The following is a 27,324-nucleotide window of genomic DNA, read 5'->3' as shown; positions in this document are numbered from 1 at the left end:
TATATGAAATCCTTGGCTATGGATGTGTTGAGTATTGGCAGGTTGTGATTAGTAGTATGTAGAATCATTTGTCGCTTGTTTCTCGGTCTCTGTCCGGAGAGGAAATGAGGGGGCAGAGTAAATGTTTGTATTCTATCCTGCTGTGACAACTTCGTCCTGTATCTTAACTTACTGCTGTCGGTGGAATGTGTCTGTCCAACAGGACTGCTTTGTCAAGAGATTAAAAGTCAGCTTACTGTACCAAAATGGTCTGAGTCTTTTGTCAAGGAATCTCACACTCAAAATGACATCTCTAACAGGACATATTGAAGGTAGAAACTCCAGCACTTACTAGGATCCATTGACCAGATGCTGTCTGCTTTGCTCAATCACTTTTAATCAGGAGAAATCACATCAGAAATATACTGCCCGGAAGCCATTTTGTTCTCTCACAACAATCCTACATTGCATTAAAACTGATTAGTTTCGATACTTATTACAAATAAATATATTTTTTTACTTTTGTATTAAATCACAGACGGTACCCCCACCCCTTCACTTCAGCTGTCCGTGTGTGTCCTGAAGCCAACAATGGCTCAGACAGACACACAGACAAGCCCTCTGGGCTGCTAGCAACACTACAAACAGCCATTACACTTATTCCCACACACCAGGCAGAATGAATATACAATATGTTACACAGTTACAGTATATACAGTTCCTTTAAACAGAAGGCATTCACCTCTGTCTCTTAATCATCATGTGTTCAATCCCACACATTCATTCAAAAGAACAGTTTGAATTAGAAAGCGTGGGAAAACTATTTCACCTGTTACTTTTACTCTCTCGTCACCACCTCCAAAACAATAACTCAAATATTCTCTTGGTTTTACCACTCCCAAAACAAAAGTTCTCTCTCTAAAAGGAAAAGAAAATGCAAAGAAAGCCATGAATTTAAATATTCAGATGGGATCACTTTCAACAGAAACCACGTCAAGTCCTACTATGAAAAGTGCTTTGCTTCAGGTTAGACATGGTTCAGATTAGGTACACACACACACCTGAAAACTCTCTCCAGAACCACCAAAAACCTTTTTCAGACTGTTTTTGACATGCTTAAAGACTTCCATTCTTGAATAAAAATAAAATTCGGACATTGGTAGTCAGAGATACACTGGAAGCATAAAAATTCCAAAATATCCAAAATATTATGGGAGTACACACATTTCCCCAAAAACTGCGGGGTGGCAGAGATGCGCCTATGGCAATTTCATCTTTATTTGGGTCATCATTGTAAGGTTATCTAAAAACAGAGGACCTTCCTGCATCTGTCAATCAAACAGCAAAGCTTACCCCATTGCCCATGACTTGTGTTACTGGAATCATTACAACCCTCTATTCATATGTACATACCTACACATCCTCCTAGCGCACACTGCGCGCACACACACAATCTTTCGGTCACTTCAACACACACTCTGTCTTCATTCGTGGAACTCTGAGCCCCGATGTGCGAAAGTGCACATGATGACATAGGGCTCCCAAGTATAGAAACCAAATGTCTAGAATGGATCTGCCATAGAAAAGCTACTGTCCAAAACTAAGTGAGATGGGACAGGGTTTGATTACAAGGTCTGTCCAATTTTAGTGCAATAACCTACAGTAAAAGCCCATGTAACTTTAGAGAGAAGAGACAATGACATGAGGATACAATTGAGATTGAATCATTTATCAAACAGACTCACAATCTTCATCCAGTCTCAAAGGGAGTGACTTAAATTATAAATGAGATATGTTGAGGGGCAACAAGCACAACATAATTGAAAGATTGATAAACAAGAGATGATCAACTGGTGCTATGAAATGGGGCCTCAAATAAATAAACGCATAGCAAACTTGAGGAATACAACTGAGTTGACTGGCTTATGTGCATAAATAAGATAAAGCTCTAGTGTACATACATATGTTCAGATTTCAGTGTTTCCACATAAAAGAGGATGGATAGACAAGGTAGTTGTAGGGGTGAGCAGCCATGTGTCTACATGCTAGTTCCTCTTTCCTGACGTCCTATGGTGTCTCCCTACTTAGAAGTGAAAAGTGCAAACTGCTCCCATCACTCCAAATGCTAGTGTCTTTACCAATGCTTTCCTGACTGACTTCCACCTCAGGTAGGCCAAGGCTCCAGCCTGGCCCTTACCTCCTTCATGTACTGTACCCAACTCCTCCTGCCCTCCTTTACCCCACCTGCTATCCTGCCCTACTCAGACAACACACTCACTACACTGCCATAGAACATACCAACAGCTACCAAGGGCTGTGCCTCGATACGGTACTCCTCCATTCATGACCACTTGTCTGAGTGAGTCAGTCTTGTCGCCGATCAGTGGTCATGGAGGAAAGGCGACGAGGAAATTAATTGAGACAACCCACGCGCCAAAACCAAGCCATGTCTGTCTCTCCTACCAAACAGACAGGCTAGCCCAGTTCTCCTCCAGAGTCAGACACAAAACCAAGCCATGTCTGTCTCTCCTACCAAACAGACAGACTAGCCCAGTTCTCCTCCAGAGTCAGACACAAAACCAAGCCATGTCTGTCTCTCCTACCAAACAGACAGGCTAGCCCAGTTCTCCTCCAGAGTCAGACACAAAACCAAGCCATGTCTGTCTCTCCTACCAAACAGACAGACTAGCCCAGTTCTCCTCCAGAGTCAGACACAAAACCAAGCCATGTCTGTCTCTCCTACCAAACAGACAGACTAGCCCAGTTCTCCTCCAGAGTCAGACACATTGTGAATGGGGATCCAGTTACTGCCTTAACATAAAGGTACCAGTGGAGGATGGTGGGAGGAGCTATAGGAGGACGGGCTCATTGTAAGAGCTGAAATTGAATCAATGGAATGGAGTCAAACATGTGGTTTCCATGCGTTTTGTGTGTTTGATACCGTTTCATGTATTCCATTGTTGCCGCTAACGTCTCACTCAAAGCCTTACATTTCTCCTGTAATAGACAATGACTGAGGGACAGAGATACTTTATTGCGCCTATGGTACAAATGGCAGAGAAGGGGAGAAGATAGCGAACAGAGGAGAGGGATCAATGTGCAGGAATAAACATCTCTCCATCAAGAGAATCACAGGAAGAATCTCAATAGCATCCGGTGGAATACTTCCCAATCATCTAACGGTATTAAATACCAATTAAAAGAGACAGAAAAAGCGGACAAACATTCACACTGCAAGTAAGGAGGTTGCGAAGGAGGAGGAAGAGGTGGACGAGGAGAGGAAGGCCACCACACACACTTACACAAGGAGTTCACATCCTTAAGTCACTCTGTTAGTGCAATGGAGAAAAGAAACGGCATGCAAGACCAGCCAAGGACTCAAAAGGAAGAGTGAGAAAGAAGGAGGAAACAACCTCTCCCAGAAAGTAGAGAAAGTGAGTGTGCATGTGTGTGAGAGACAGTATACCCAGAACTGTGTGTACGTGTACATCCTAGATGACCTAAGTGGAGTGTGACGTGGTGGAATGGTGTGTGTGTTCACAGATCCTCCAACATTGCCAGTTAGCTCCATAGTCTCATCATCATCATCAGACCACCAGGATCTTGACTTCGTCCTGCTCGTCGGGCCGGTAAAAGAACGGGACGCAGGGGTTGTCCCCCAGGAAGGGCACGGAGCGGGGCCCCTGGGGGTTTTGGATCTCCTGGAGCAGCTGCATGATCTGCCTGGTCGTGCCGTCCTCTTGGGGCCTCATCAGAGCCTGGGAGTCTGGGGGGAGCCCCTGGCCCTGGTCTGACGGGCCACCGTGAGGGGGGTCGGTGGAGTCGGGCTTCACGGCTGAACTTACATCCGCAGACTCTGGAGAGAGAAGGGGGGGAGAGATGAGAGATCAGGGAGGTTAGTATAATGACGTGGATGTGTGTGTATTGTTCTACTCCAGGGCTCTCCAACCCTGTTCCTGGAGAGTTACCCTCCTGTAGGTTTTCAATCCAACCCCAGTCGTAACTAACCTGATTCAGCTTATCAACCAGCTAATTATTAGAATCAGGTGCACTACATTAGGGTTGGAGTGAAAACCTGCAGGATGGTATCTCTCCAGGAACAGGGTTGGAGAGCCCTGTTCTATTCCATACACATTCATATATATATATACACATTTGTATTATTTGATGTATGTTTGTGTATCTGGTCCGTCCACAGTGCTGAGTTCCTTGTGTCTCCGTGTGCGTGTATTTGTGTGTTTGTAATATATATAAGTGTGAGCATACCTTGTCCATCCACAGCGTTGAGCTCCATGCGTCTGTGTGCGTGGTGAGCCTGGACCTGCTCCTCTCCGGCTGGCAGCAGGTCAGGGTTAGCCGCAGCGCTAGCCAGCGCCCCAGTATAGAGGCTGTACCACTCGTTCCTCTCGCCTACCAACCTCATCACCAGGTCCTGCAGCTCTGCCAGTTTGGCCTGCACGGGCACAGAAACACGCTCAGAACACTGGCAATACTCTGAAACGTATGTAGTTCATTCCTTGACTAATTCATGTTCTGTACCATGTATCATGTGGACCCCAGGAAAAGTAGCTGATGCTTTTGGAGCGGTTAATGAGGATCCTAATAAATACCAAATACTACTAGTGTGTGCAAATTTATTTAAAAAAATATATATTCTTCTCTTATTTTACCAGGTAAGTTGACTGAGAACACATTCTCATTTACAGCAATGACTTGGAGAACAGTTACACTGGAGAGTAGGGGGGGATGAATGAGCCAATTGGAAGCTCAGGATGATTAGGTGGCCATGATGGTACGAGGGCCAGATTGGGAATTTAGCCAGGACACCAGGGTTAACACCCCTACTCTTACGATAAGTGCCATGGGATCGTTAGTGACCACAGAGAGTCAGGACACCCGTTTAACGTCCCATCCGAAAGACGGCACCCTACACAGGGCAATGTCCCCAATCACCGCCCGGGGGCATTGGGATATAATTTTTGGGGGACCAGAGGAAAGAGTACTTCCTACTGGCCCTCCAGCACCACTTACAGCTACATTTGGTCTCAACCAGGAAAGGAAAGGGCAGAACGACAGATTTTTACCTTGTCAGCTTTGGGATTTGACGCAGCAACCTTTCGGTTACTGGCCCAATGCTCTAAACACCAGGCTACCTGGACCAACCCTGCTTAGCTTCAGAGGCAAGATAGCAGTGGGATGCAGGGTGCTATGCTGCTGGTGGTATACTGCAGCTTCCCTCTCATGTTTGGTGTGTGTGTGTACCTTCATCTCCTCTTTGTCCTGGGCCAACATACTGATGTACTGCTCCTTCTCCATGTGTTTCTGCTTCATGATGGCTCTCTGGTTCTGGTAAAGGGTGATGTACTCTCCTGAACAGACATACACAATGAAGGAATAGGATGAGCAGACCTGTCACACTACGCGAGTGAACGTGTCAGTGCATCCCTGTTAGTGTGTGTGAGAGAAAAAGTGTGTGCGCGTCACTGATAGTGCCAGTCTTTACAGACAGAGAGATGATTGAGTGTCTCACCAACAGCGTTTCTGAAGACAGTTGTATACAGCAGTATATATACAGAACCAGTCAAAAGTTTGGACACACCTACTCATTCAAGGGTTTTTCATTTTTTTTTTATTATTTTCTACATGGTACAATAATAGTGAAGACATCAAAACTATGAAATAACACATATGGAATCATGTAGTAACCAAAAAAGTGTTGTTAAACAAATCAGAATATATTTTACACTTGAGATTCTTCAAAGTAGCCACCCTTTTCCTTGATGACAGCTTTGCACACTCTTGGCATTCTCTCAACCAGCTTCACCTGGAATGCATTTCAATTAACAGGTGAGCCTTGTTAAAAGTTAATTTGTTGGATTTATTTTCTTAATGTGTTTGAGCCAATCAGATGTGTTGTGACAAGGAGTCCATATTACGGCAAGAACAGCTCAAATAATCAAAGAGATTATTTACTTTAAGACATGAAGGTCATTAGAGTTAACTGCACCTCAGATTGCAGCCCAAATAAATGCTTCACAGAGTTCAAGTAACAGATACATCTCAACATCAACTGTTCGGAGGTAGACTGTGTGAAATCAGGCCTTCATGGTCGAATTGCTGCAAAGAAACTACTAAAGGACACCAGTAAGAAGAAGAGATTTGCTTGGGCCAAGGAACATGAGCAATGGACATTAGACCGGTGGAAATCTGTCCTTTGGTCTGATGAGTCCAAATTTGAGATTTTTGGTTCCAACAGCCGTGTCTTTGTGAGACGCAGAGTAGGTGAACGGATGATCTCCACATGTGTGGTTCCCACCGTGAAGCATGGAGGAAGTGTGATGCTGTGGGTGTGCTTCGCTGGTGACACTGTCTGTGATTTATTTAGAATTCAAAGCACACTTAACCAGCATGGCTACCACAGCATTCTGCAGCGATACGCCATCCCATCTGGTTTGCGCTTAGTGGGACTATCATTTGTTTTTAAACAGGACAATGACCTAAAAACACCCCTCCAGGCTGTGTAAGGACTATTTGACAAAGAAGGAAAGTGATGTTGTGCTGCATCAGATGACCTGGCATCCACAATCACCCAACCTCAACCCAAAATTAAACGTGCCTATTTATATAATGAATATGAGTTTATGAAATATTAAAGATTTTAAACCTCTCACTAAAAGCCTCACTCATACATAAGTTATACTTAAACGCAAAATGGTTCTCCAGTAGATTATTAAGAAAGGCTCATCCTTTGTTCAAAACTGGCCTTTTTGCCTTGATACAGATTAGACAAAATGTCATTTTCAATTAGTAAAAAATTTGAAGTTGTAAAGTATCGCCCTTTCTTAAACAAGCGATACAAAGCTGGTAACAATTTGTAATATATATATTTTCTGGAGGATAAAACAACAAATGTTAAACTCAAATATACAGATCAATAAAAAAATAATGGATTTTTTTCTCTTTTTTTATTGTATAATATTTATTAATGATATTAACAATAGAAACGGAGGAGTTGTCACATATTTTCGATAACTGCATATGGGAATATCTGCTCAATCCAAACTCACAACCAACTGATTGCAGCACTACCACAAAAATGGAGTGAAGTGGAAAAGGGAGAAGATAAGGAACTTGTTTGCCTGCCATATATTAAAGATACAAATTGGCTGAAATGAATTGGCATAAATTGAAAAACATACCAGTTTAATTTGAGGACAAAAACATTGACAGCTGTGCCATACAGCTTGCAAAATAAATGGGAAGAGATTCCACGGCACATCGTTTATGAACTGGTACAAAAGAACGACGCTTGATTCAACACTTAAGAGTTTTCCAATTTAAATTATATTGACAGCTGCCACCAACAAAATGCTATATATACACACACACACAATGGCTTGCAAAAGTATTCACCCCCCTTCGCATTTTTCCTATTTTGTTGCATTACAACCTGGAATTAAAATACATTTTTGTGGCGGTTGTATCATTTGATTTAAACAACATGCCTACCACTTTGAAGATACAAAATATTTATTGTGAAACAAACAAAAAATAAGACAAAAAAAACAGAAAACCTGAGAGTGCATAACTATTCACCCCCCGAAAGTATGCTTAGGGTCATTGTCCTGCTGGAAGGTGAACCTGCATCCCTGTCTCAAATCTCTGGAAGACTGAAGCAGGTTTCCCTCAAGACTTTACCTGTATTTAGCACCATCCATCATTCCTTCAATTCTGACCAGTTTCCCAGTCCCTGCCAATGAAACACATCCCCACAGCATGATGCTGCCATCACCATACTTCACTGTGGGGATGGTGTTCTCGGGGTGATAAGGTGTTGGGTTTGCACCAGACATAGCGTTTTCCTTGATGGCCAAAAAGCTACATTTTAGTCTCATCTGACCAGAGTACCTTCTTCCATATGTTTGGGGGATCTCCCACATGCCTTTTGGCGAACACCAAACATGTTTGCTTATTTTTTTCTTCAAGCTTTTTTTCTGGCCTCTCTTCCGTAAAGCCCAGCTCTATGGAGTGTCCAGGTTAGTGGTCCCATGGACAGATACTCCAATCTCCACTGTGGAGCTTGGCAGCTCCTTCAGGGTTATCTTTGGTCTCTTTGTTGCCTCTCTGATTAATGCCCTCCTTGCCTGGTCCGTGAGTTTTGGTGGGCGGCCCTCTCTTGGCAGGTTTGTTGTGGTGCCATATTCTTCACATTTTTTAATATGGATTGAATAGTGCTCTGTGGGATGTTCAAAGTTCCGGATATTTTTTATAACCAACCCTGATCTGTACTTCACAACTTTGTCCCTGACCTGTTTGGAGAGCTCCTTGGTCTTCATAGTGCCGCTTGCTTGGTGGTGCCCCATGCTTAGTGGTGTTGCAGACTCTCGGGCCTTTCAGAACAGGTGTGTGTGTGTGTGTATATATATATATATATATATATATATATATATATATATATATATATATATATATATATATATATTAATATATATACATACATACATACATACATACATACATACATACATACACATACATACACACACACACACACACACACACACACACACACACACACACACACACACACACACACACAGAGATCATGTGACAGATCAAGTGACATTTAGATAGCACACAGGTGGACTTTATTTACCCAATTATGTCACTTCTGAAGGTAATTGGTTGCACCAGATCTTATTTAGGGGCTTCATAGCAAAGGGGATGAATACATTTGCACGCACCACTCTTCCGTTTTAAAAAACATATTTTTTTCCCTTTCACTTCACCAATTTTGACTATTTTATACATGTCCATTACATGAAATCCAAACAAAAATCTATTTAAATTACAGGTTGTAATGCAACAAAATAGGAAAAATGCAAAGGGGGATGAATACTTTTGCAAGACACTATATATATGGTGCATACAACAATGTCAGCTCTGTAGATTTTGCTGCGAAGAGACAGAATCAATAGATAACTTTTTATGGTATTGTCCCTATGTAGCTTGTATCTGGTCACAAGCTCAGGAATGGTTAATTTTTTAAAAATAAAATCACAACATGCATTAAAAATGTACCTTACAAATAGCAGTGTTGGGAGATTTGGAAAGCCATAATCGGTCAATAAATAACACCTGTAGCAAAGATTTATCTTTAGCTCACAATCTGTGGATACTACATGACTAGAAAGAAAAAGAAAAAAAAGAAAAAAAAGAAAATCACAGCACAATTGAAAAATGTATGGCACATGGAAACCAAAGGAAGGTGGTCTCAGGTGATAGGTGGGATGGGCTGAGAGCGGCTGAGGGTTGGGATTAAAGAGCATATGTTTGGTAATGTATTATTGTTATGTGACTGTGTTATATAAAAGTAACATGTATGTAAAATTTGTATGAAAAAGCTATGTAACATGTACAGTTGAAGTCAGAAGTTTACATACACCTAAGCCAAATACATTTTTACTCAGTTTTTCATAATTCCTGACATTTAATCCTAGTAAAAATCCCCTGTTTTAGGTCAGTTAGGATCACCACTTTATTTTAAGAATGTGAAATGTCAGAATAATGTCTTGAGTCAAACATTTCAGGTAGCCTTCCACAAGCTTCCCACAATAACTTGGGTGAATTTTGGCCCATTCCTCCTGACAGAGCTGGTGTAACAGTCAGGTTTGTAGGCCTCCTTGCTCGCACACGCTTTTTCAGTTCTGCCCACACATTTTCTATGGGATTGAGGTCAGGGCTTTGTGATGGCTTTGTTGCCCTTAGGCCATTTTTCCACAACTTTGGAAGTGTGCTTGGGGTCATTGTCCATTTGGAAGACCCATTTGTGACCAAGCTTTAACTTCCTGACTGATGTCTTGAGATGTTGCTTCAATATATTCATATAATTGTCCTGCCTCATGATGTCATCTATTTTGTGAAGTGGAGACCAAAGCACCCCCACAACATGATGCTGCCACCCCCGTGCTTCACGGCATGGGTGGTGTTCTTCGGCTTGCAAGCCTCCTCCTTTTTCCTCCAAACATAACGATGGTCATTATGGGCAAACAGTTCTATTTTTGTTTAATTAGACCAGAGGACATTTTACCAAAAAGTACGATCCTTGTCCCCATGTGCAGTTGGAAACCATAGTCTGGCTTTTTTACGGCGAGTTTGGAGCAGTGGCTTCTTCCTTGCTGAGCGCCCTTTCAGGTTATGTCGATATAGGACTCGTTTTACTGTGGATATAGATACTTTATACCTGTTTCCTCCAGCATCTTCACAAGGTCCTTTGCTGTTGTTCTGGGATTGATTTGCACTTTTCGCACCAAAATACATTAATCTCTAGGAGACAGTACGCGTCTCCTTCCTGAGCGGTATGATGGCTGCATGGTCCCATGGTGTTTATACTTGCATACTATTGGTTGTACAGATGAACGTGGTACCTTCAGGCGTTTGGAAATTGCTCCCAAGGATGAACGAGACTTGTGGAGGTCTACAATCATTTTTCTGAGGTCTTGGCTGATTTCTTTTGATTTTCCCATGATGTCAAGCAAAGAGGCACTGAGCTTGAAGGTAGGCCTTGAAATACATCCACAGGTACACCTATCAGAAGCTTCTAAAGCCATGACATAATTTTCTGGAATTTTCCAAGCTGTTTAAAGGCACAGTATGTAAACTTTTGACCCACTGGAATTGTGATACAGTGAGTTAGAAGTGAAATAATCTGTCTGTAAACAATTGTTGGAAAAATGACTTGTGTCATGCACAAAGCAGATGTCCTAACCGACTTGCCAAAACTATAGTTTGTTAACAAGACATTTTTGGAGTGGTTGAAAAACAAGTTAATGACTCCAACCTAAGTGTATGTAAACTTCCGACTTCAACTGCACATGTAAAAAGTACATGTAAAATTTAGAAGAAAAGCTGTTAAAAAAAGAAAGATATTTGTCCTCAGAAGAGGGGTGGTGGTGGAGGGGTTAACAAAAAAATATATAAAAAATAACAAACAATTGAGACGGTTTGGGATAAGTTGGACCGCAGAGTGAAGGAAAAGCAGCCAACAAGTGCTCAGCATATGTGGGAACTCCTTCAAGACTGTTAGAAAAGCATTCCCCATGAAGCTAGTTGAGAGAATGCCAAGAGTGCTTAGCTGTCATCATGGCAAAGGATGGCTACTTTGAAGAACCTCAAATATATTTAGATTTGTTTTACACTTTTTTGGTTACTACATGATTCCACGTGTTATTTCATAGTTTTGATGTCTTCACTATTATTCTACAACATAGAAAACAGCAAAAATAAAGAAAAACCATTGAATGAGTAGGCGTGTCTGAACTTTTGACTGGTACTGTATATGTATGCATGCGTGTCTCGCTCACCAATAGTATCAGTCTCTCCAGACAGCTGTATACAGCGGTGTTCCAGCTCTTCTACCCTCTCCTTCAGGTCAGCCTTCTCCTGCATCAGAGAGGTGAAGCGCTGCTGCAGCCTCTCCATGGCAACATACAAGGCCTCATGTACCTCCACTGCTACACCCTCTGAACCTGAGACTAACATGGGGGGGGGGGGGGGGGGGGTGTAACTGGTCAGACACACTGCACTGGTAACACTCAAAACCTGGCATAGTGTTCCTAGAAAACAAAAGTCATGCAAGTAGCACATACAAATACGTGCATACACACACACACACACCTTTCCTCCTCCTCTCACCTGTATGTTCAAGGTCACTGTGGTCATCATGGCTGTGACCGTGGCACTGACCGTGGTCGTGGTCATGACTGTGGCGCTCTATGCTGAGTGCTGCAGCCTGGTGTCTGGCAGCGAAGTGCAGTCTCCTCTCCTCCTCCAGTCTGCTCCTCACCTCGTCTCGCTCTGCCTCCACACGCGCCACCGCACCGCGCACAAACTCCTCCTGAGAGAGAGACGGAAGGGAGGAATTATTCTTCAGAGACCATTATCTGATAAATACTTTGGAAATCCTCGATGTAGGATTCTCTACAGCATTTGGGAACACTAGATCCCACTGATAGGTATTTTCTCCTCACCATCTCCTCGCGGCTCTCAAAGTCTTCTGGGATAGCGATCGAGGACTTCTGTGGGCTCTCTGGCAGGGATTGGCTCTCCACTCCGTCTCCCTGGTTTCTGGGGAGTGTGGCCAGGGCTGAGCTGTTGAGCAGCTCTGTGACTTCAGCCTTCAACTGCTCGTTATCTCTGGACAACTGCTCCAGCCTCTCCTGCAGAAGGCGCCAGAGGGGTCAATACAGACACTGTGTGTACGTGTGCATAGTGTGCGTCTCTTCATGTGCGACTGTGTGTGTGTATTCGGAGATATGTGACTACATGCGCGTGTGTCCGTCCCTGACCTGGTATTGCTCCAGCTGTTTGTGGCTCATTTCCAACTGAACCCTTCCCTGGGTCTCGTCATGCTGCAGCCGGTCCATCAGCTGGCTCTGCTGCAGGTACTGTCTGTGGAGCTGCTCTCGCTCTGAAGCCAGGGCTGTATAGCCTGCAGAGTACTGCTGTAGGTTGGCCACTACCTGGTCCCGCTGCTCCAGCAGTGCCTGGTACTCCTGCGACTTCAAATCCAACTAGGGATGGAAGAGACGTGCGAGTGTCTATATGCTGTTCCTGTACCTGTTCACCATGACATGTGTGTGCCCGCGTGTCCCTACCTGCTCCTTGACATTGTGCAGGTCCTCCTGTAGTTGTCCCATCCTGCGTCCCAGCTCCTTCTTGACGTGATGCTCTGACTGCAGAGCAGTGGTCAGCTCCATGTTCTCATTGGTCTAGGACCACAGAGACATTCAACACATTCATGAGGTCACCCCCGATCTGAATGTGGCTGGATAACTGAAGATGCGTTTCCACATATTCCATGTTTAAACACTAATAAAACCTGGCAGATCAGTGATTACTTCACATAAGTAAACAGGAGAGTAAAAAAGGTACCACTCCTCATTACCAGTTTGACGAAGCCGTTCTGCAGCTCAGCCAGTTGGTCTTTAAGGGTGCGGTTCTGGGCCAGGGCGCGGCTGATGGTGGCCTTGTCACTCTGCACGTCCTCCAGCATGCGCCTGCGGTCCTCTGCATCCTCAGCCCCGAGCTCCGCATGGCGCTCCAGCTGAGAGAGATGGGACTCCTGCTCCGAGCACATGCGACTCAGCTGCTTGTTGTCACGCAGCTATTAACAGAGAAGGGAGGCCAGAGAACAGTGAGTTTTCAGTTGTGAGACACAACAGGGATGGACAGGGTGTGCAGGATTTCATTCTAGACCAGCACCAACCCACCCCATAATTCATCTTATCAGTCTATGCTTTGATGAGAAAGTGTTCAGAGTGCAACTTCACTGAGGAGTGTGACACACACAGTGTGTGTTATTATTGCCTGGCAGTGTGTGTGTGGTCATCACCTGGGCTTGGAACTGTGAGTTGAGCGAGTCTCTCTCCTGCTGCAGGCTGCCGAGGGCCTCCTGGAGGGCCAATTCACTCTCCGAGGGCCCTGAGGGCTGGGGCTCCGCCTGGGCCCCTCTCTCCTGGGACAAAAGGGCTGGGGAGGAGAGGAAAGTCCTTACGGCAATGCAAATATTTGAATGATAATGATTGACAGGATGGGGAGGGTCAACGCAGTAAGTTGGTCTTTTTGAGAATTGACGTGCAAACCGAGGAGGGTAGCTGTGTGTCTCACCTGCAGTGTGCTTCAGGTCTGTGATGTGGGCTTCAAGCTCCTGGATCTGACTGATGCTCCTGTCTCTCTCCTCTGCTACTAGTGTCACCTGCACAGGACACACGTCAATCAACTCAACCTTAAAGTGACTAGGTATTTATAGCGTTACGTCCAGGGCTGTGCCGCCTCTATAGGCTGTGCTAATGGGGTGGTAGCATAGTGTACCTGAGAGAGCAGCTGCTCTGTCTTGTCCTTCCAAACTTGTCCCTCCTCCTGGATCTGCTCAGCGTAGCGGTCTCTCTCTGTCTGCAGCTGGGCCACCGACTCCATTAACTACAGATGACACCAAAAGAGATCTTTAACACAATGGCGTGGCAGTCAAAACTTTAAAGAGAGGCACACACACACACACACACACACACACACACACACACACACACACACACACACACACACACACAGGGTTGAATGGCGGGAACCCAGTTACCGAGATTTACCAGCCACAACCACTCCCTTTTCCCCAGGATAAATAACTTTGTGTATTGACTGGTACATCATAACAAATTACAGCATGCGTGAAATTCGAACTGTTAAATTATATGCCATGTCTAAATCTGGGTCCTCTGAATCATCAACGCTCAGGGTGGGGACAGACAGCCCATCTCAGTATGGAGTGCAGATCACAATGCATGTAGAGCTACAGTGCATTAGGAAAGTATTCAGACCTCTTGAAAGTTTCCATATTTTGTTACGTTACAACCTTATTGTAAAATAGATGAAAAAGATATAGATAGATATATATCCTCATCAAGTGAAAACAGGTTTAGACATTTTTGCACATTTATGACAAATAAAAAACAACCTTATTTATATAAGTATTCAGACCCTTTGCTATGAGACTCGAAATTGAGCTCAGGTGCATCCTGTTTCCATTGATCATCCTTGAGATGTTTCTACAACTTGATTGGAATCCACCTGTGGTAAATTCAATTGGTTGGACATGATTTGGAAAGGCACACACCTGTCTACATAAGGTCCCACAGTTGACAGAGCATGTCAGAACAAAAACCAAGCCATGAGGTCGAAGGAATTGTCCGTAGAGCTCCGAAATAGGATTTTAATCGAGGCACAGATCTGGGGAAGGGTACCATAAAATGTCTGCAGCATTGAAGGTCCCCACAGTGGACTCCATCATTCTTAAATGGAAGAAGTTTGGAACCACCAAGACTTTTCCTAGAGCTGACAGCTCGGCCAAACTGAGCAATCGGGGAAGAAGGGACTTGGTCAGGGAGGTGACTAAGAACCTGATGATCACCCTGACAGAGGTCCAGAGTTCTTCAGTGGAGATGGGAGAAACTTCCAGAAGGACAACCATCTCTGCGGCACTCCACCAATCAGGCCTTTACGGTAGAGAGGCCAGACGGAAGCCACTCCTTAGTAAAAGACAGCCCGCTTGGAGTTTGCCAAAAGGCACCTAAAGGACAAGATTCTCTGGTCTGATGAAACCAAAATTGAACTCACTGGCCTGAATGCCAAGCGTCACGTCTGGAGGAAACCTGGCACCATCCCTACAGTGAAGCATGGTGGTGGCAGCATCATGCTGTGTGGATGTTTCTCAGCGGCAGGGCCTGGGAGAATAGTTAGGATCAAGGGAAAGATGAACGGAGCAATGTACAGAGATCCTTGATGAAAACCTGCTCCAGAGCGCTCGGTACCTCAGACTGGGACGAAGGTTCACCTTCCAACAGGACAACGACCCTAAGCACACAGCCAAGACAACGCAGGAGTGGCTTCAGGACAAGTCTCTGAATATCCTTGAGTGGCCCAACCAGAGCCTGGACTTAAACCCGATCAAACATCTCTGGAGAGACCTGAAAGTAGCTGTGCAGCAACACTCCCCATCCAACCTGACAGAGCTTGAGAGGATCTGCAGAGAAGAATGGGAGAAACTCCCCAAATACAGGTGTTCCAAGCTTGTAGCGTCATACCCAAGAAGACTCGAGGCTGTAATCGCTGCCAAAGGTGCTTCAACAAAGTACTGAGTAAAGGGTCTGAATACTTACGTAAAATGTGATATAAAAAAAATAAAAAGACAAAATTATATACATTTGCTAAAACTTCTAAAAACCTGTTTGTGCTTTGTCATTATGGGGTATTGTGGAGGGGGAAAAATGATTTAATCCATTTTAGAATAAGGCTGTAACGTAACAATATGTGGAAAAAGTCAAGGGGTCTAAATACTTTCCGAAGGCACTGTATGTATTGGATCACAATCATTTGGGCTTTTTAACTTTGGGCTCATTAAATGTCTTTAATGTATTGCTCACCAGGCTTGAATTTTTCGACCAAAGCTCTAATCAAATAAACACAAAGGCGTAATTATATTGAATTTTTTAATTGAACCTTTTTTAATTAAACCTAATCTTTATTTAACTAGGCAAGTCAGTTAAGAACAAATTCTTATTTACAATGACGGCCTACACCGGCCAAACCCAGATGACGCTGGGCCAATTGTGGCCGCCCTACGGGACTCCCAACCACAGCCGGTTGTGATACAACCTGGATTCAAACCAGGGTGTCTGTAGTGACGCTTCCAGCACTGAGATGCATTGCCTTACACCGCTGCGCCACTCGGGAGCCCAATGCTTTATAATGCTTTTGAATGACACTTCCGGTTTTGGCGGGAAATACCGGGTCAAGTGATTTATTTTCGAGATGGAACATTTATAAAATACCGGGAAAGTATTCAACCCTAACACACACACACACCTGAGCAGTGTGTGCCTCAATCTGTAGTTTCTCCTCCAGTAGTAAGTGCATCTGCTGGTTGGCACTGGGAGGCCCTGACTGACTAGAAAACTAGGAATAAAAAGAAAGAATTGAACAACTGTAGAACAAATGATGTGTGTATGTGAGTGATTAAGTGAGAGACACCGTGTGTGTGTGTGTGCCTACCTGTTGCAGCATGTCGTCAGTCATCTCCAGTCTCTTGCGCAGCTCGTCCAGGTCTAGTCTCATAGCGCTGTTCTCACTCACCCTCAGCTTGAGCTGCTCTGACAGCTCTGAACTCTGCTGCCTCCCCTCCTCACTCACACTACTGCACAGAGACAGAGGGTCAGCTAGGAACGTGCACACACACACAGACACAAAGAGCCTCTGATTTACCTCGCCGCAGACGACAGGCATCACTCTCCATGTATCACAATCACACAAACTGACTAGGTGTGGTATCCACCATATTCCTTTCCCTACCTAGTCCACAAATCAAACAAGGGAAGGCCAGCCATGGAGTAGAATGTCAGCATACTCAGGGTAAGACTTACTTTAGTCTGTACACCTCTAGCCTCAGGTTGTCTCTCTCTTTCTCTAGCTCTTTGTTATGCTGCACATACAAGAGAACATCAATCATTTGTTAGACATTACCGCAAAGCTCAAATCGATAGTCATCGGTCATAGCATTCAACTGTAGCAATGTCAGTCTAGCGTGCAGACTACCTCCTCAAACGGTCTTCAGTGTGTGTGTGTGTGTGTGTTACCTTGTCAAACTGTTTCTGTTGTGTGGAGACAGAGGACAGGGTTCTTTCCAGCTCAGAGACTCTCTGTTTGGTGGCCTGGAGACGGTTACTCAGCTCCTCAGCCTCCCCTGAAACACACACACACACACACGCTTAGTAACACAAATAGACTCTCTCACCCATTCATATTAAACACATCAACGCCATCTCTTTCTCTATCACCTCCTCTGAACACACACCACAATATATCACATTACTGAACACGTTCACATTCATAGACACATTAACACAGACTTGGATGATTAAATGCCTTCTCTTTCTCACACAGGCTCTTTCTCACACGCCAGAAAACACACCTGTTTTCTGGCGGGCAGCCTGCTGTGTGTACGACAGAGCGGTCTGCAGCTCTGATTTCTCTGACACCAGGATGCCGATGGTCTGAATGTGGACCTGGGGGAGAGGACGGACAGACCGAGACAGGGCGAGATACAGACAGGGCGAGAGACAGACAGACCAGTTATTGAAGCCTCGCATGATACAATTTGTAAATATTGGATAAAAATCAAGCTGTGTTTCATTTGCAATGATGAGACAGTATTCAGTGTATCAGTGCTCGCATCCCTGGGTAAAAAGGGAACAGCATGGTGCGCTGACCCCAAAGGCAGATACATAGCACACATCTGGAACTGCAGAGTGAACATTTGACAATTGCTTTCAAAGGTCTTCAAATGGATTCAGAAAAGTGCTCTGAGGGAATGAAAAACCTTGAAGAAGTTCCTTCTGTGTGTTTGTGTGTACCTGTAGCTGTTCCCGCATTGCTCCTTGCTCCTTCACACACTTCTGTTCAAACTCTCTTCGCTCCTGATCAAAGAAAGCACACAGAAAACATCCTGTCATTGTCCACTGAGGAGGAGACGAGAGAATGAGAGTCTTCCTTAGTCTGCTCACCTTTTGCAGCTGATCTGTGAGCTCCTGAGATTGCTCGGTCTGTCAGACAAAACAGGACAGAGGAAAAATCCATGACATCATCATCATCCCCACCTCATAGACTTCAAACCACCACCCCAACATCTCCAGTAAGTCACCCATCTAACCCTACACCATGTCATCTCCTTTCACTCTTCAAGAGTTAAATCACTGTTGAGCACCAAGGAAGCTCCCTCGCATACTCAAGAGAAGCACAGCAGCGTATTAGCCTAGCCAGTGGGGTTAGCAACAGTTAGCTGTTAGCAAGATGGCTCCAGAAGAAATATCAATGCAGTTGGTCTAAACAGTCCCTCATTTCAGTCAGCGTGTCCATCTTGGTGAGCATGTAAAAGCTTGGCTGTTACCAATGGGAACAGGGCAGTGCAATGAAATTATTTATGAGGTGAATAAACAAAACCGACTGTGCTACCACTCAGCGCAGCTGCTGTTTATCCAGGGTGTTACGTCATTTGCTAGTCAATCTGTGGCCAGTCAGTCTTGCTATGGGGGCTGTCAGGGGTTATTTGCCACACAAGGCAGAACGCCAAACTTCCACGAGCACACACTCTTACCAGCCGGTCTAGCTTGGTATTGAGCTGATTGTTTGTTAGGTTGCTGGAGTCCAGTGCGGCTGCCAGCTCCTGGTTTCGACTCTGACGTGCACGCAGCATGCATTGAAAGAAGAAAAAAAAAAAAAGAGGGAGGGAGGGAGAATTGAAGGAAAAGACAAACAGCGATGGGAGGAGAAATACAAAACAGTAACTCATTAATGTGAAAGTAAATAACACCTTCTCCCTCTCCTTCAGGGAAAGTAAATAACACCTTCTCCCTCTCCTTCAGGGAAAGTAAATAACACCTTCTCCTTCTCCTTCAGGGAAAGTAAATAACACCTTCTCCCTCTCCTTCAGGGAAAGTAAATAACACCTTCTCCCTCTCCTTCAGGGAAAGTAAATAACACCTTCTCCCTCTCCTTCAGGGAAAGTAAATAACACCTTCTCCCTCTCCTTCAGGGAAAGCAAATAACACCTTCTCCCTCAGGGACAGCAAATAACACCTTCTCCCTCAGGGACAGCAAATAACCCCTTCTCCCTCAGGGACAGCAAATAACCCCTTCTCCCTCAGGGACAGCAAATAACCCCTTCTCCCTCAGGGACAGCAAATAACCCCTTCTCCCTCAGGGACAGCAAATAACCCCTTCTCCCTCAGGGACAGCAAATAACCCCTTCTCCCTCAGGGACAGCAAATAACCCCTTCTCCCTCAGGGAAAGCAAATAACCCCTTCTCCCTCAGGGAAAGCAAATAACCCCTTCTCCCTCAGGGAAAGCAAATAACCCCTTCTCCCTCAGGGAAAGCAAATAACCCCTTCTCCCTCAGGGAAAGCAAATAACCCCTTCTCCCTCAGGGAAAGCAAATAACCCCTTCTCCCTCAGGGAAAGCAAATAACCCCTTCTCCCTCAGGGAAAGCAAATAACCCCTTCTCCCTCAGGGAAAGCAAATAACCCCTTCTCCCTCAGGGAAAGCAAATAACTCCTTCTCCCTCAGGGAAAGCAAATAACACCTTCTCCCTCAGGGAAAGCAAATAACACCTTCTCCCTCAGGGAAAGCAAATAACACCTTCTCCCTCAGGGAAAGCAAATAACACCTTCTCCCTCAGGGAAAGCAAATAACACCTTCTCCCTCAGGGAAAGCAAATAACACCTTCTCCCTCAGGGAAAGCAAATAACACCTTCTCCCTCAGGGAAAGCAAATAACACCTTCTCCCTCAGGGAAAGCAAATAACACCTTCTCCCTCAGGGAAAGCAAATAACACCTTCTCCCTCAGGGAAAGCAAATAACACCTTCTCCCTCAGGGAAAGCAAATAACACCTTCTCCCTCAGGGAAAGCAAATAACACCTTCTCCCTCAGGGAAAGCAAATAACACCTTCTCCCTCAGGGAAAGCAAATAACACCTTCTCCCTCAGGGAAAGCAAATAACACCTTCTCCCTCAGGGAAAGTAAATAACACCTTCTCCCTCAGGGAAAGTAAATAACACCTTCTCCCTCAGGGAAAGTAAATAACACCTTCTCCCTCAGGGAAAGTAAATAACACCTTCTCCCTCAGGGAAAGTAAATAACACCTTCTCCCTCAGGGAAAGTAAATAACACCTTCTCCCTCAGGGAAAGTAAATAACACCTTCTCCCTCAGGGAAAGTAAATAACACCTTCTCCCTCAGGGAAAGTAAATAACACCTTCTCCCTCAGGGAAAGTAAATAACACCTTCTCCCTCTCCTTCAGGGATGTATAATGTGAATAACAAACAGAAAAATATGTCAGCAGGTACTTGTTGATCCTACTAGTATTCAGAGAGGTCATACACAGTGAGGATGGGTAACTAGTGAAGGGGCATGGGGGCACAGGGGCATGGGTAACTAGTGAAGAGTTCAGCAATACACGGTCAGACTGGAGAGTGTAATCTAATGAGATATAATGGGTTCACATGAGCCCAGTTTCTCTAGAAGTCCACATAACATGCATGACCACAATAAGAACATACAAGTCCCTAATGTGATCTCAGCCAATTTAACAAGTCACAACCCAGTAGTCACTGTAACAAAATGTTGTATCCTGTAAAATCCTAGTGACAGGGACCTATAGCCAGCTCAGATCAAGGCTTTGGAAAGATGATGCCTGAAAATATTATTTGCAAACAGAAGAGAGTCGATTCTCTATATAGACTCCATCAATCTACAAGGCAATCTAACAGGTGAGGTCTGAGGACTATCAGACAAGAGCAAGAGAGATATATGAATAGAGCAGACAAAATATATATATTTTTTATGCATTAAACGTTGTATGTTTGCAGGGCCTGGGCAAGGTACAGTGGGGAGGCCTGGACAGCAATTCATACATTTGCTCTGTTCTGACTGCGCCGATCTTTCAGATTGCATTGTTGTCTCAGCCATGCAACACAAACTCAGTTCTAATCATGAGTATCACTTATGTGGAGTACATGTGTGTGTAACCCGAGACAGGACGCAGGGCAGGAACAGGAAGTGGTCATGTGAGCTGTGTGGCCGAGGCCAGTCACATACCTGCACAGAGAACAAGAATGGAGGGATTGTGAGAGAGGAGAGGGGCCTGTGTGGATTGAGAGTGGACAGAGGACAGAATACCTCTACATAACCTGGGGCCACAAGGGCACCTTCGGGGAGAGTGGGACTGGGTCTGTCTGATCAGAACAAATGGATAGCATTTTATAGTGCTTTTCCCAGTGTACCGTGTCCATGACGAGGGGGCAACGTGTGGTGTTGTGATGTGTCACTTACCTCCAGTTCTTTTTCATTGGCTGGCGAGGGAGCACTGTCTCCATTTATATAGGTGGTGGATGACTAGAATAGGTCGGGAAAGAAACAAAACAGTACAAGTCAAACCACAATAAAGCAAGCTTCTCAAAGCCAATGAGAGTATCACAAATAACACTCTTGATTATGCAACGCACTAAACTGGGAGCAAGCAAATATCCAAAGCAAGTAAGAGAGTGTATCCTCATTGAGACTGGGGTGAGCTGCTTGCACTTATCCAATGTGCACATCTCAGGGGTCGCCTGGATCTTAAAAGCCAAATTTCTCCTTTTTGTGGCCATAAAGTACATACCCCAGAGAGAAGACCGTTGAGCTGCTGTGAGAGCTGCCGCAGGCTCTCTGTGGACGACAGGGGTCTGTTGACACACACACACCAACAAAAAACACAACATTAGCCCAGTGTTATTTGGTAATGAACACACCAGTCTTATTGGGTATTCGGGCATTCAATATGTGACAAATTGCACTGCCAGCCATCATAACTGTGCTTCTAATTCTGTGTGTGTGTGTGATCAACAGTTGCAGGTGAGGGGGGCAGGGCAGTGAAGGGTAGAGAAGGGGCAGTAAGGACCAGGGGGCAGACTCATTCTGAAGAGGGATTGAGAGGTGTGTGTGTGGGTGTACATTGGATGACGAGGCGACCAACCTATTCTCATCCGCATGGTTTTCATTACCGTCATGGGGGCAGTTCTGCGGCAGAGAGAAGAAGAGAAAGAAAGAGGAAATAGCTGTGAGCGAAACTGAGGGAGGTGAATACGTTAAACGTAAGCTAGGCCTATCCGAGAGAGAGAGAGAGAGAGAGACACACCGAGAGAGAGAGAGAGATACCGACCGAGAGGGAGAGAGATGGACACACCGAGAGAGACCGAGCGAGAGAGAAAGACCGAGAGACACACCGAGAGAGAGAACCGAGAGAGAGACACACCGAGAGAGAGAGAAACACACCGAGAGAGACACACACACACCGAGAGAGAGAGAGACACACACACACCGAGAGAGACCCGAGAGAGAGAGACACAGAGAGAAACACACCGAGAGAGAGACACACAGAGAGAGAGAAACACACCGAGAGAGAGAGAGAGAGACACACACACACCAAGAGAGACCCTGAGAGAGAGACACACCGAGAGAGAGAGAGACACCGAGAGAAAGAGAGAGAGACACACCGAGAGAAAGAGAGAGAGAGACACACCGAGAGACACACCGAGAGAAAGAGAGAGAGAGACACACCGAGAGAGAGAGAGAGACACACCGAGAGAGAGAGAGAGACACACCGAGAGAGAGAGAGAGACACACCGAGAGAGAGAGAGAGACACACCGAGAGAGAGAGAGAGAGAGACACACACACTGAGAGAGAGACACACCGAGAGAGAGAGAGAGAGAGAGACACACACACCGAGAGAGAGAGACCCACCGAGAGAGAGAGACCCACCGAGAGAGAGAGAGAGAGACACACCGAGAGAGAGAGAGAGAGAGAGAGACACACCGAGAGAGAGAGAGAGAGAGACACACCGAGAGAGAGAGAGAGAGACACACCGAGAGAGAGAGAGAGAGAGAGAGACACACCGAGAGAGAGAGAGAGAGAGAGACACACCGAGAGAGAGAGAGAGAGAGAGACACACCGAGAGAGAGAGAGAGAGAGAGACACACCGAGAGAGAGAGAGAGAGAGAGACACACCGAGAGAGAGAGAGAGACCCACCGAGAGAGAGAGAGAGAGAGAGACCCACCGAGAGAGAGAGAGAGAGAGAGAGACCCACCGAGAGAGAGAGAGAGAGAGAGAGACCCACCGAGAGAGAGAGAGAGAGAGAGACCCACCGAGAGAGAGAGAGAGAGAGAGACCCACCGAGAGAGAGAGAGAGAGACCCACCGAGAGAGAGAGAGAGAGACCCACCGAGAGAGAGAGAGAGAGACCCACCGAGAGAGAGAGAGAGAGACCCACCGAGAGAGAGAGAGAGACCCACCGAGAGAGAGAGACCCACCGAGAGAGAGAGATCCAGAGAGAGAGAGATCCAGAGAGAGAGAGATCCAGAGAGAGAGAGAGATCCAGAGAGAGAGAGAGATCCAGAGAGAGAGAGATCCAGAGAGAGAGAGAGATCCAGAGAGAGAGAGAGATCCAGAGAGAGAGAGAGATCCAGAGAGAGATCCAGAGAGAGATCCAGAGAGAGAGAGAGATCCAGATCCAGAGAGAGATCCAGAGAGAGATCCAGAGAGAGATCCAGAGAGAGAGAGAGAGATCCAGAGAGAGAGAGAGAGATCCAGAGAGAGAGAGAGAGATCCAGAGAGAGAGAGAGAGATCCAGAGAGAGAGAGAGAGATCCAGAGAGAGAGAGAGAGATCCAGAGAGAGAGAGAGAGATCCAGAGAGAGAGAGAGATCCAGAGAGAGAGAGATCCAGAGAGAGAGAGAGATCCAGAGAGAGAGAGATCCAGAGAGAGAGACACTGAGACCGAGAGAGAGAGAAGACTGACGGAGGGACACACCTGCTGCAGGTCAGTGTTGTGGGATTGGCTTGCACACTCAGGGTTAGTAGCAGAGCTAGCAGGGTTAGACACAGGAGAGCCGCGGCCGGTCTCTCCGTTTGGGTCCTCCAGTAGCTGGGTAACTGGGGACCCCCTCACCTCCCCATGGACGTGGGTCTGAGGCAGCAACACACACAGCCATTACTTTTCAGTGCTCATCCAGAGAGTGCGTGGTTACAGCAATTTGGAAACATACACAGCACACATACACATGCCCACATCATATCCTAGAACACAAGGTAGTGTCAGAGACCACAATCACAACACATGGACGGACAATCACACATGAACACATCTTGTTTTCACTGATGGAGACATGCCAGTATGGTAAATAAAGTAAACATCAGGTCCAGAAGTTATAAACCTCACGCCCAGATGGACTGACCCAGCATTTAGCTAGGCTTAATACTGGTAGAATGTTAGTAAGTCAACAATGGCTAAATAAATACCAAGCACTTCTCTCACTGTAGCAAAATTACTTAAGAGCAACCAGTGACCATAAGGAATAGCATGCGGGAGAGAAGAGGAGCAAAAACAGAAGGGGTGGGATAGAGAAACAGTAGGGAGGGAGTGGGACAGATACAAGAGAGCTCAAGAGAGAGTGAAGTAGAAGGAAAGAGACAGGTATAAAATAACAAAAGGGAAAAAGATAGCAGGGAAGAACGATAGCCCAAGAGAGAGGGGGAGAGAAGCAAGGAAGGAGAGAGGCTCACCTGGCTTTTGCCATAGGCAGGCAGAGTTAATCCATTGGTCTGACTAAGACCTTTCAGAATACTCTGAATCTACGGCAGAGGAGAGGGGGAGTGGAAGGGTGAAAGAGAGAGGGACAGTGAATGAGCAAGTGAGGGAGGGAGAAAGAAACAGCAAGAGGTGACGTAAAAAGGGAGACTAGCACCTATAGAACCCTATCTACCGCTAAGCCCCTGTTGTTGTACGTGATGAGGTGTAATCAATATGGTGGAAGTTCAACCTCGCTAGCCTACCAGAGGGTGGCGCTACTACCACAAAGCTAATAGCTACTTTTCCTTTCGGATTTCCAAGAAGTGCTTTGGATTAACGCTAGGGGTCCATTTGGAATTGGGCATTCATTGAAAGATAAAGAGACTTTAAAGCCCAGAACCTGGTTCATCACTGCCAGACAATGTTAGTGACCAACTCATCACAATCATATCTGTCTCTGGGAGGTACAGAAAATATTTGACTCTGTGACAATGTTTCTCCAAGCAAATTACTGTCATTATGACTGTCTGGATGGGAGCACAGGCTAAGTCTATACTGATGGCAGAGAAACTGTTTTCCCCAAGGGAAGCCTAAGGCAGTAGCTAAGGAGGAATGCAAAAAAAGATCCAGGAACTTCAGAATTATTACAGCAACCATCTACTGCCACTGACTCACCACTTTTACTATGAAACAATTGCCAACCTGATTGCTAACAATTAAACACACAACATAATATTGATTCTTAATCAAACAGAAGGGTGTGTGTGTTAAGATGCAATGTCCTGACGGGAATACAAATTGCCAAGAGCATGATAGTCTGTTCTCACCTGACGAAGACATATCCTTTCATCGCTGGAGTATAGCTGCGTTTCACATACAATAATCTGACATACGACAAACACTGACAGTAAACTTGCAAAAGGACACACTCACACATCCAGTAAAAGTCGGAAGCTGCACTGGAACGTTCAATGTGATTCCAGAGAAGTATCATCAGACTGCTTTCTTGCAACGTTTCACTTTGTTATTGAAATGCAAATATCGGCATGTGAAATATTGCAAGGAAGCAGTGTGCAGAAAGAGTACTCAAAGTCATAACACACACGCAGACAGAGACAGCCAGCATACAGTTGGGTGACTTACATTGTCTGGAGAGTGTCGGTCAGCTGAGGGTGTGTCTGGCTGGCTCCCTCCCTTTACCTTCCTCGTCTTCTTGGCCCCTGGTCCTCCTTCTCCTCCACTGGCAGGAGAACTCTTCTGCTGAAACTCCTTCAGCTGGCCGGCATAAGAGAGGAGGAGGAGCGGGCAATGAGAGCACTCAACTGTCTGGAACTCACACCTTTGCTAGGCTAACTATATCAGCAGACATTCATTATAAATCGCAGAGGAAGTACAGGGAGCCTTGGTGTGGCTGAAAATGGTGCGACTGTTCAGAACTATCCCATACGATTCGACTAGAGATCTACAGTATGTACAGTTGGTATCATTTACATTTAAGTCATTTAGCAGACGCTCTTATCCAGAGCGACTTACAAATTGGAAAGTTCATACATATCCATCCTGGTCCCCCCGTGGGGAATGAACCCACAACCCTGGCGTTGCAAGCGCCATGCTCTACCAACTGAGCCACACGGGACCGTATCATTGGTGTGGGTGACAATGGAACGACTATTTAGAAAGATCCAATACAGTCCAACAAGATCTTATAGCATAACCAACTGCTGCAACAGCTGATGGTTGAGGAAGGTAATTGTTTAAAAAAAAAAGTGTAATGAAAGAACCTTCATGCACAAGTGTATTTGTTTTTAAACATGTAACGTTAATGGTAGAGCATGTGCTTTATTTGATTAACTAAGTACCTAGCTATCTAGCTAGGTCTTTCTAGGTACACACAGCAGGTAGCTCACAAGACAAGGAAGGGGGCGTCTGCTGTCAAAACAACCAGTCACTCTTCAGTGACACATGACCGTTTCCTGTCAAACATGACTCAATAATAATCTAGGCAGCATTCATCGTAAATTAGTTAATTAAGTTTAAAATAGTCAATAAGCAAGCCTATTTATCGGACACCCCGTTCTATATTATATTGAGTTAGCCAGTCGCTTCGGCACAAGATGATAACGTGCTACATGTCAGTTCATTGGTATCTAGATAGCTAGCTAAATCGCTATGGCTAACGTTAGCCAAAAATCAGCACGGTAGCTAGATATCGCTAACTACCTTGCCACTTGGGTCGATCAAATCACAGGTTTATACCTAGCCGAGCAGCATTATTAGCAAACTTGAAGTCACTGCCCTGTATAAATCGTCCACATAATCGTTCTAGCTAAGATTAGAGGCCCAAGCGAATCCTCGGTATTTCGTGCGCACTGACAGCCACACAGGGGCACGCGAGTTCGGATGGGCGACTGCAGAGAGGTCGGGGGACGTGGAATGTCAACATCACACGGGTTCGTGAAAACCTGAAACTACAGACAACTTGAACCCATTACAGAGTAATGGATGAAATACTTGTTATATTCCCTGTGTTGTGGGAATTAATTTGTTTACCTTTTTCTTGGCTGCGGCGAGTTTGATTTGCCTGCTCTGGTCGGCCATCCTTATCGTCCGGTCGACGAACCGCACCACGTCATCAA

The 27,324-nt window shown here is 45.3% G+C and overlaps 1 protein-coding gene across 6 annotated transcripts; it reads right to left on the bottom strand.

Moving 5' to 3' along the window:
• Positions 1-356: 356 nt before the first annotated feature.
• On the bottom strand, positions 357-27,324 carry golga2 (golgin A2). Of its 6 annotated transcripts, XM_038964849.1 has the most exons (27): positions 27,239-27,324; positions 25,832-25,963; positions 24,682-24,750; positions 23,930-24,085; positions 22,097-22,140; positions 21,743-21,806; positions 21,415-21,477; positions 18,680-18,760; positions 18,090-18,128; positions 17,940-18,002; positions 17,498-17,591; positions 17,163-17,269; positions 16,950-17,008; positions 16,582-16,723; positions 16,396-16,485; positions 13,852-13,959; positions 13,648-13,735; positions 13,373-13,509; positions 12,926-13,144; positions 12,636-12,749; positions 12,327-12,551; positions 12,009-12,197; positions 11,674-11,875; positions 11,343-11,513; positions 5,242-5,348; positions 4,246-4,432; positions 357-3,835 (listed from the first exon to the last, which is right to left on the bottom strand). In XM_038964849.1, the coding sequence occupies exons 1-27, from the start codon at positions 27,284-27,286 to the stop codon at positions 3,567-3,569; spliced, it is 3,267 nt and encodes a 1,088-aa protein (XP_038820777.1). In that variant the 5' UTR covers positions 27,287-27,324; the 3' UTR covers positions 357-3,566. The 6 variants fall into 6 exon arrangements, with proteins under 6 accessions (XP_038820777.1, XP_038820780.1, XP_038820779.1 ...); XM_038964852.1 differs by lacking the exon at positions 16,396-16,485; XM_038964851.1 differs by lacking the exon at positions 18,680-18,760.

The sequence above is a fragment of the Salvelinus namaycush genome, chromosome 26 (genome assembly GCF_016432855.1).
Source record: "Salvelinus namaycush isolate Seneca chromosome 26, SaNama_1.0, whole genome shotgun sequence".
Lineage (NCBI taxonomy): Eukaryota > Metazoa > Chordata > Actinopteri > Salmoniformes > Salmonidae > Salvelinus > Salvelinus namaycush.
Note: the sequence above shows the minus strand (reverse complement) of the source record. Positions and strands in the feature narration are given on the sequence as shown.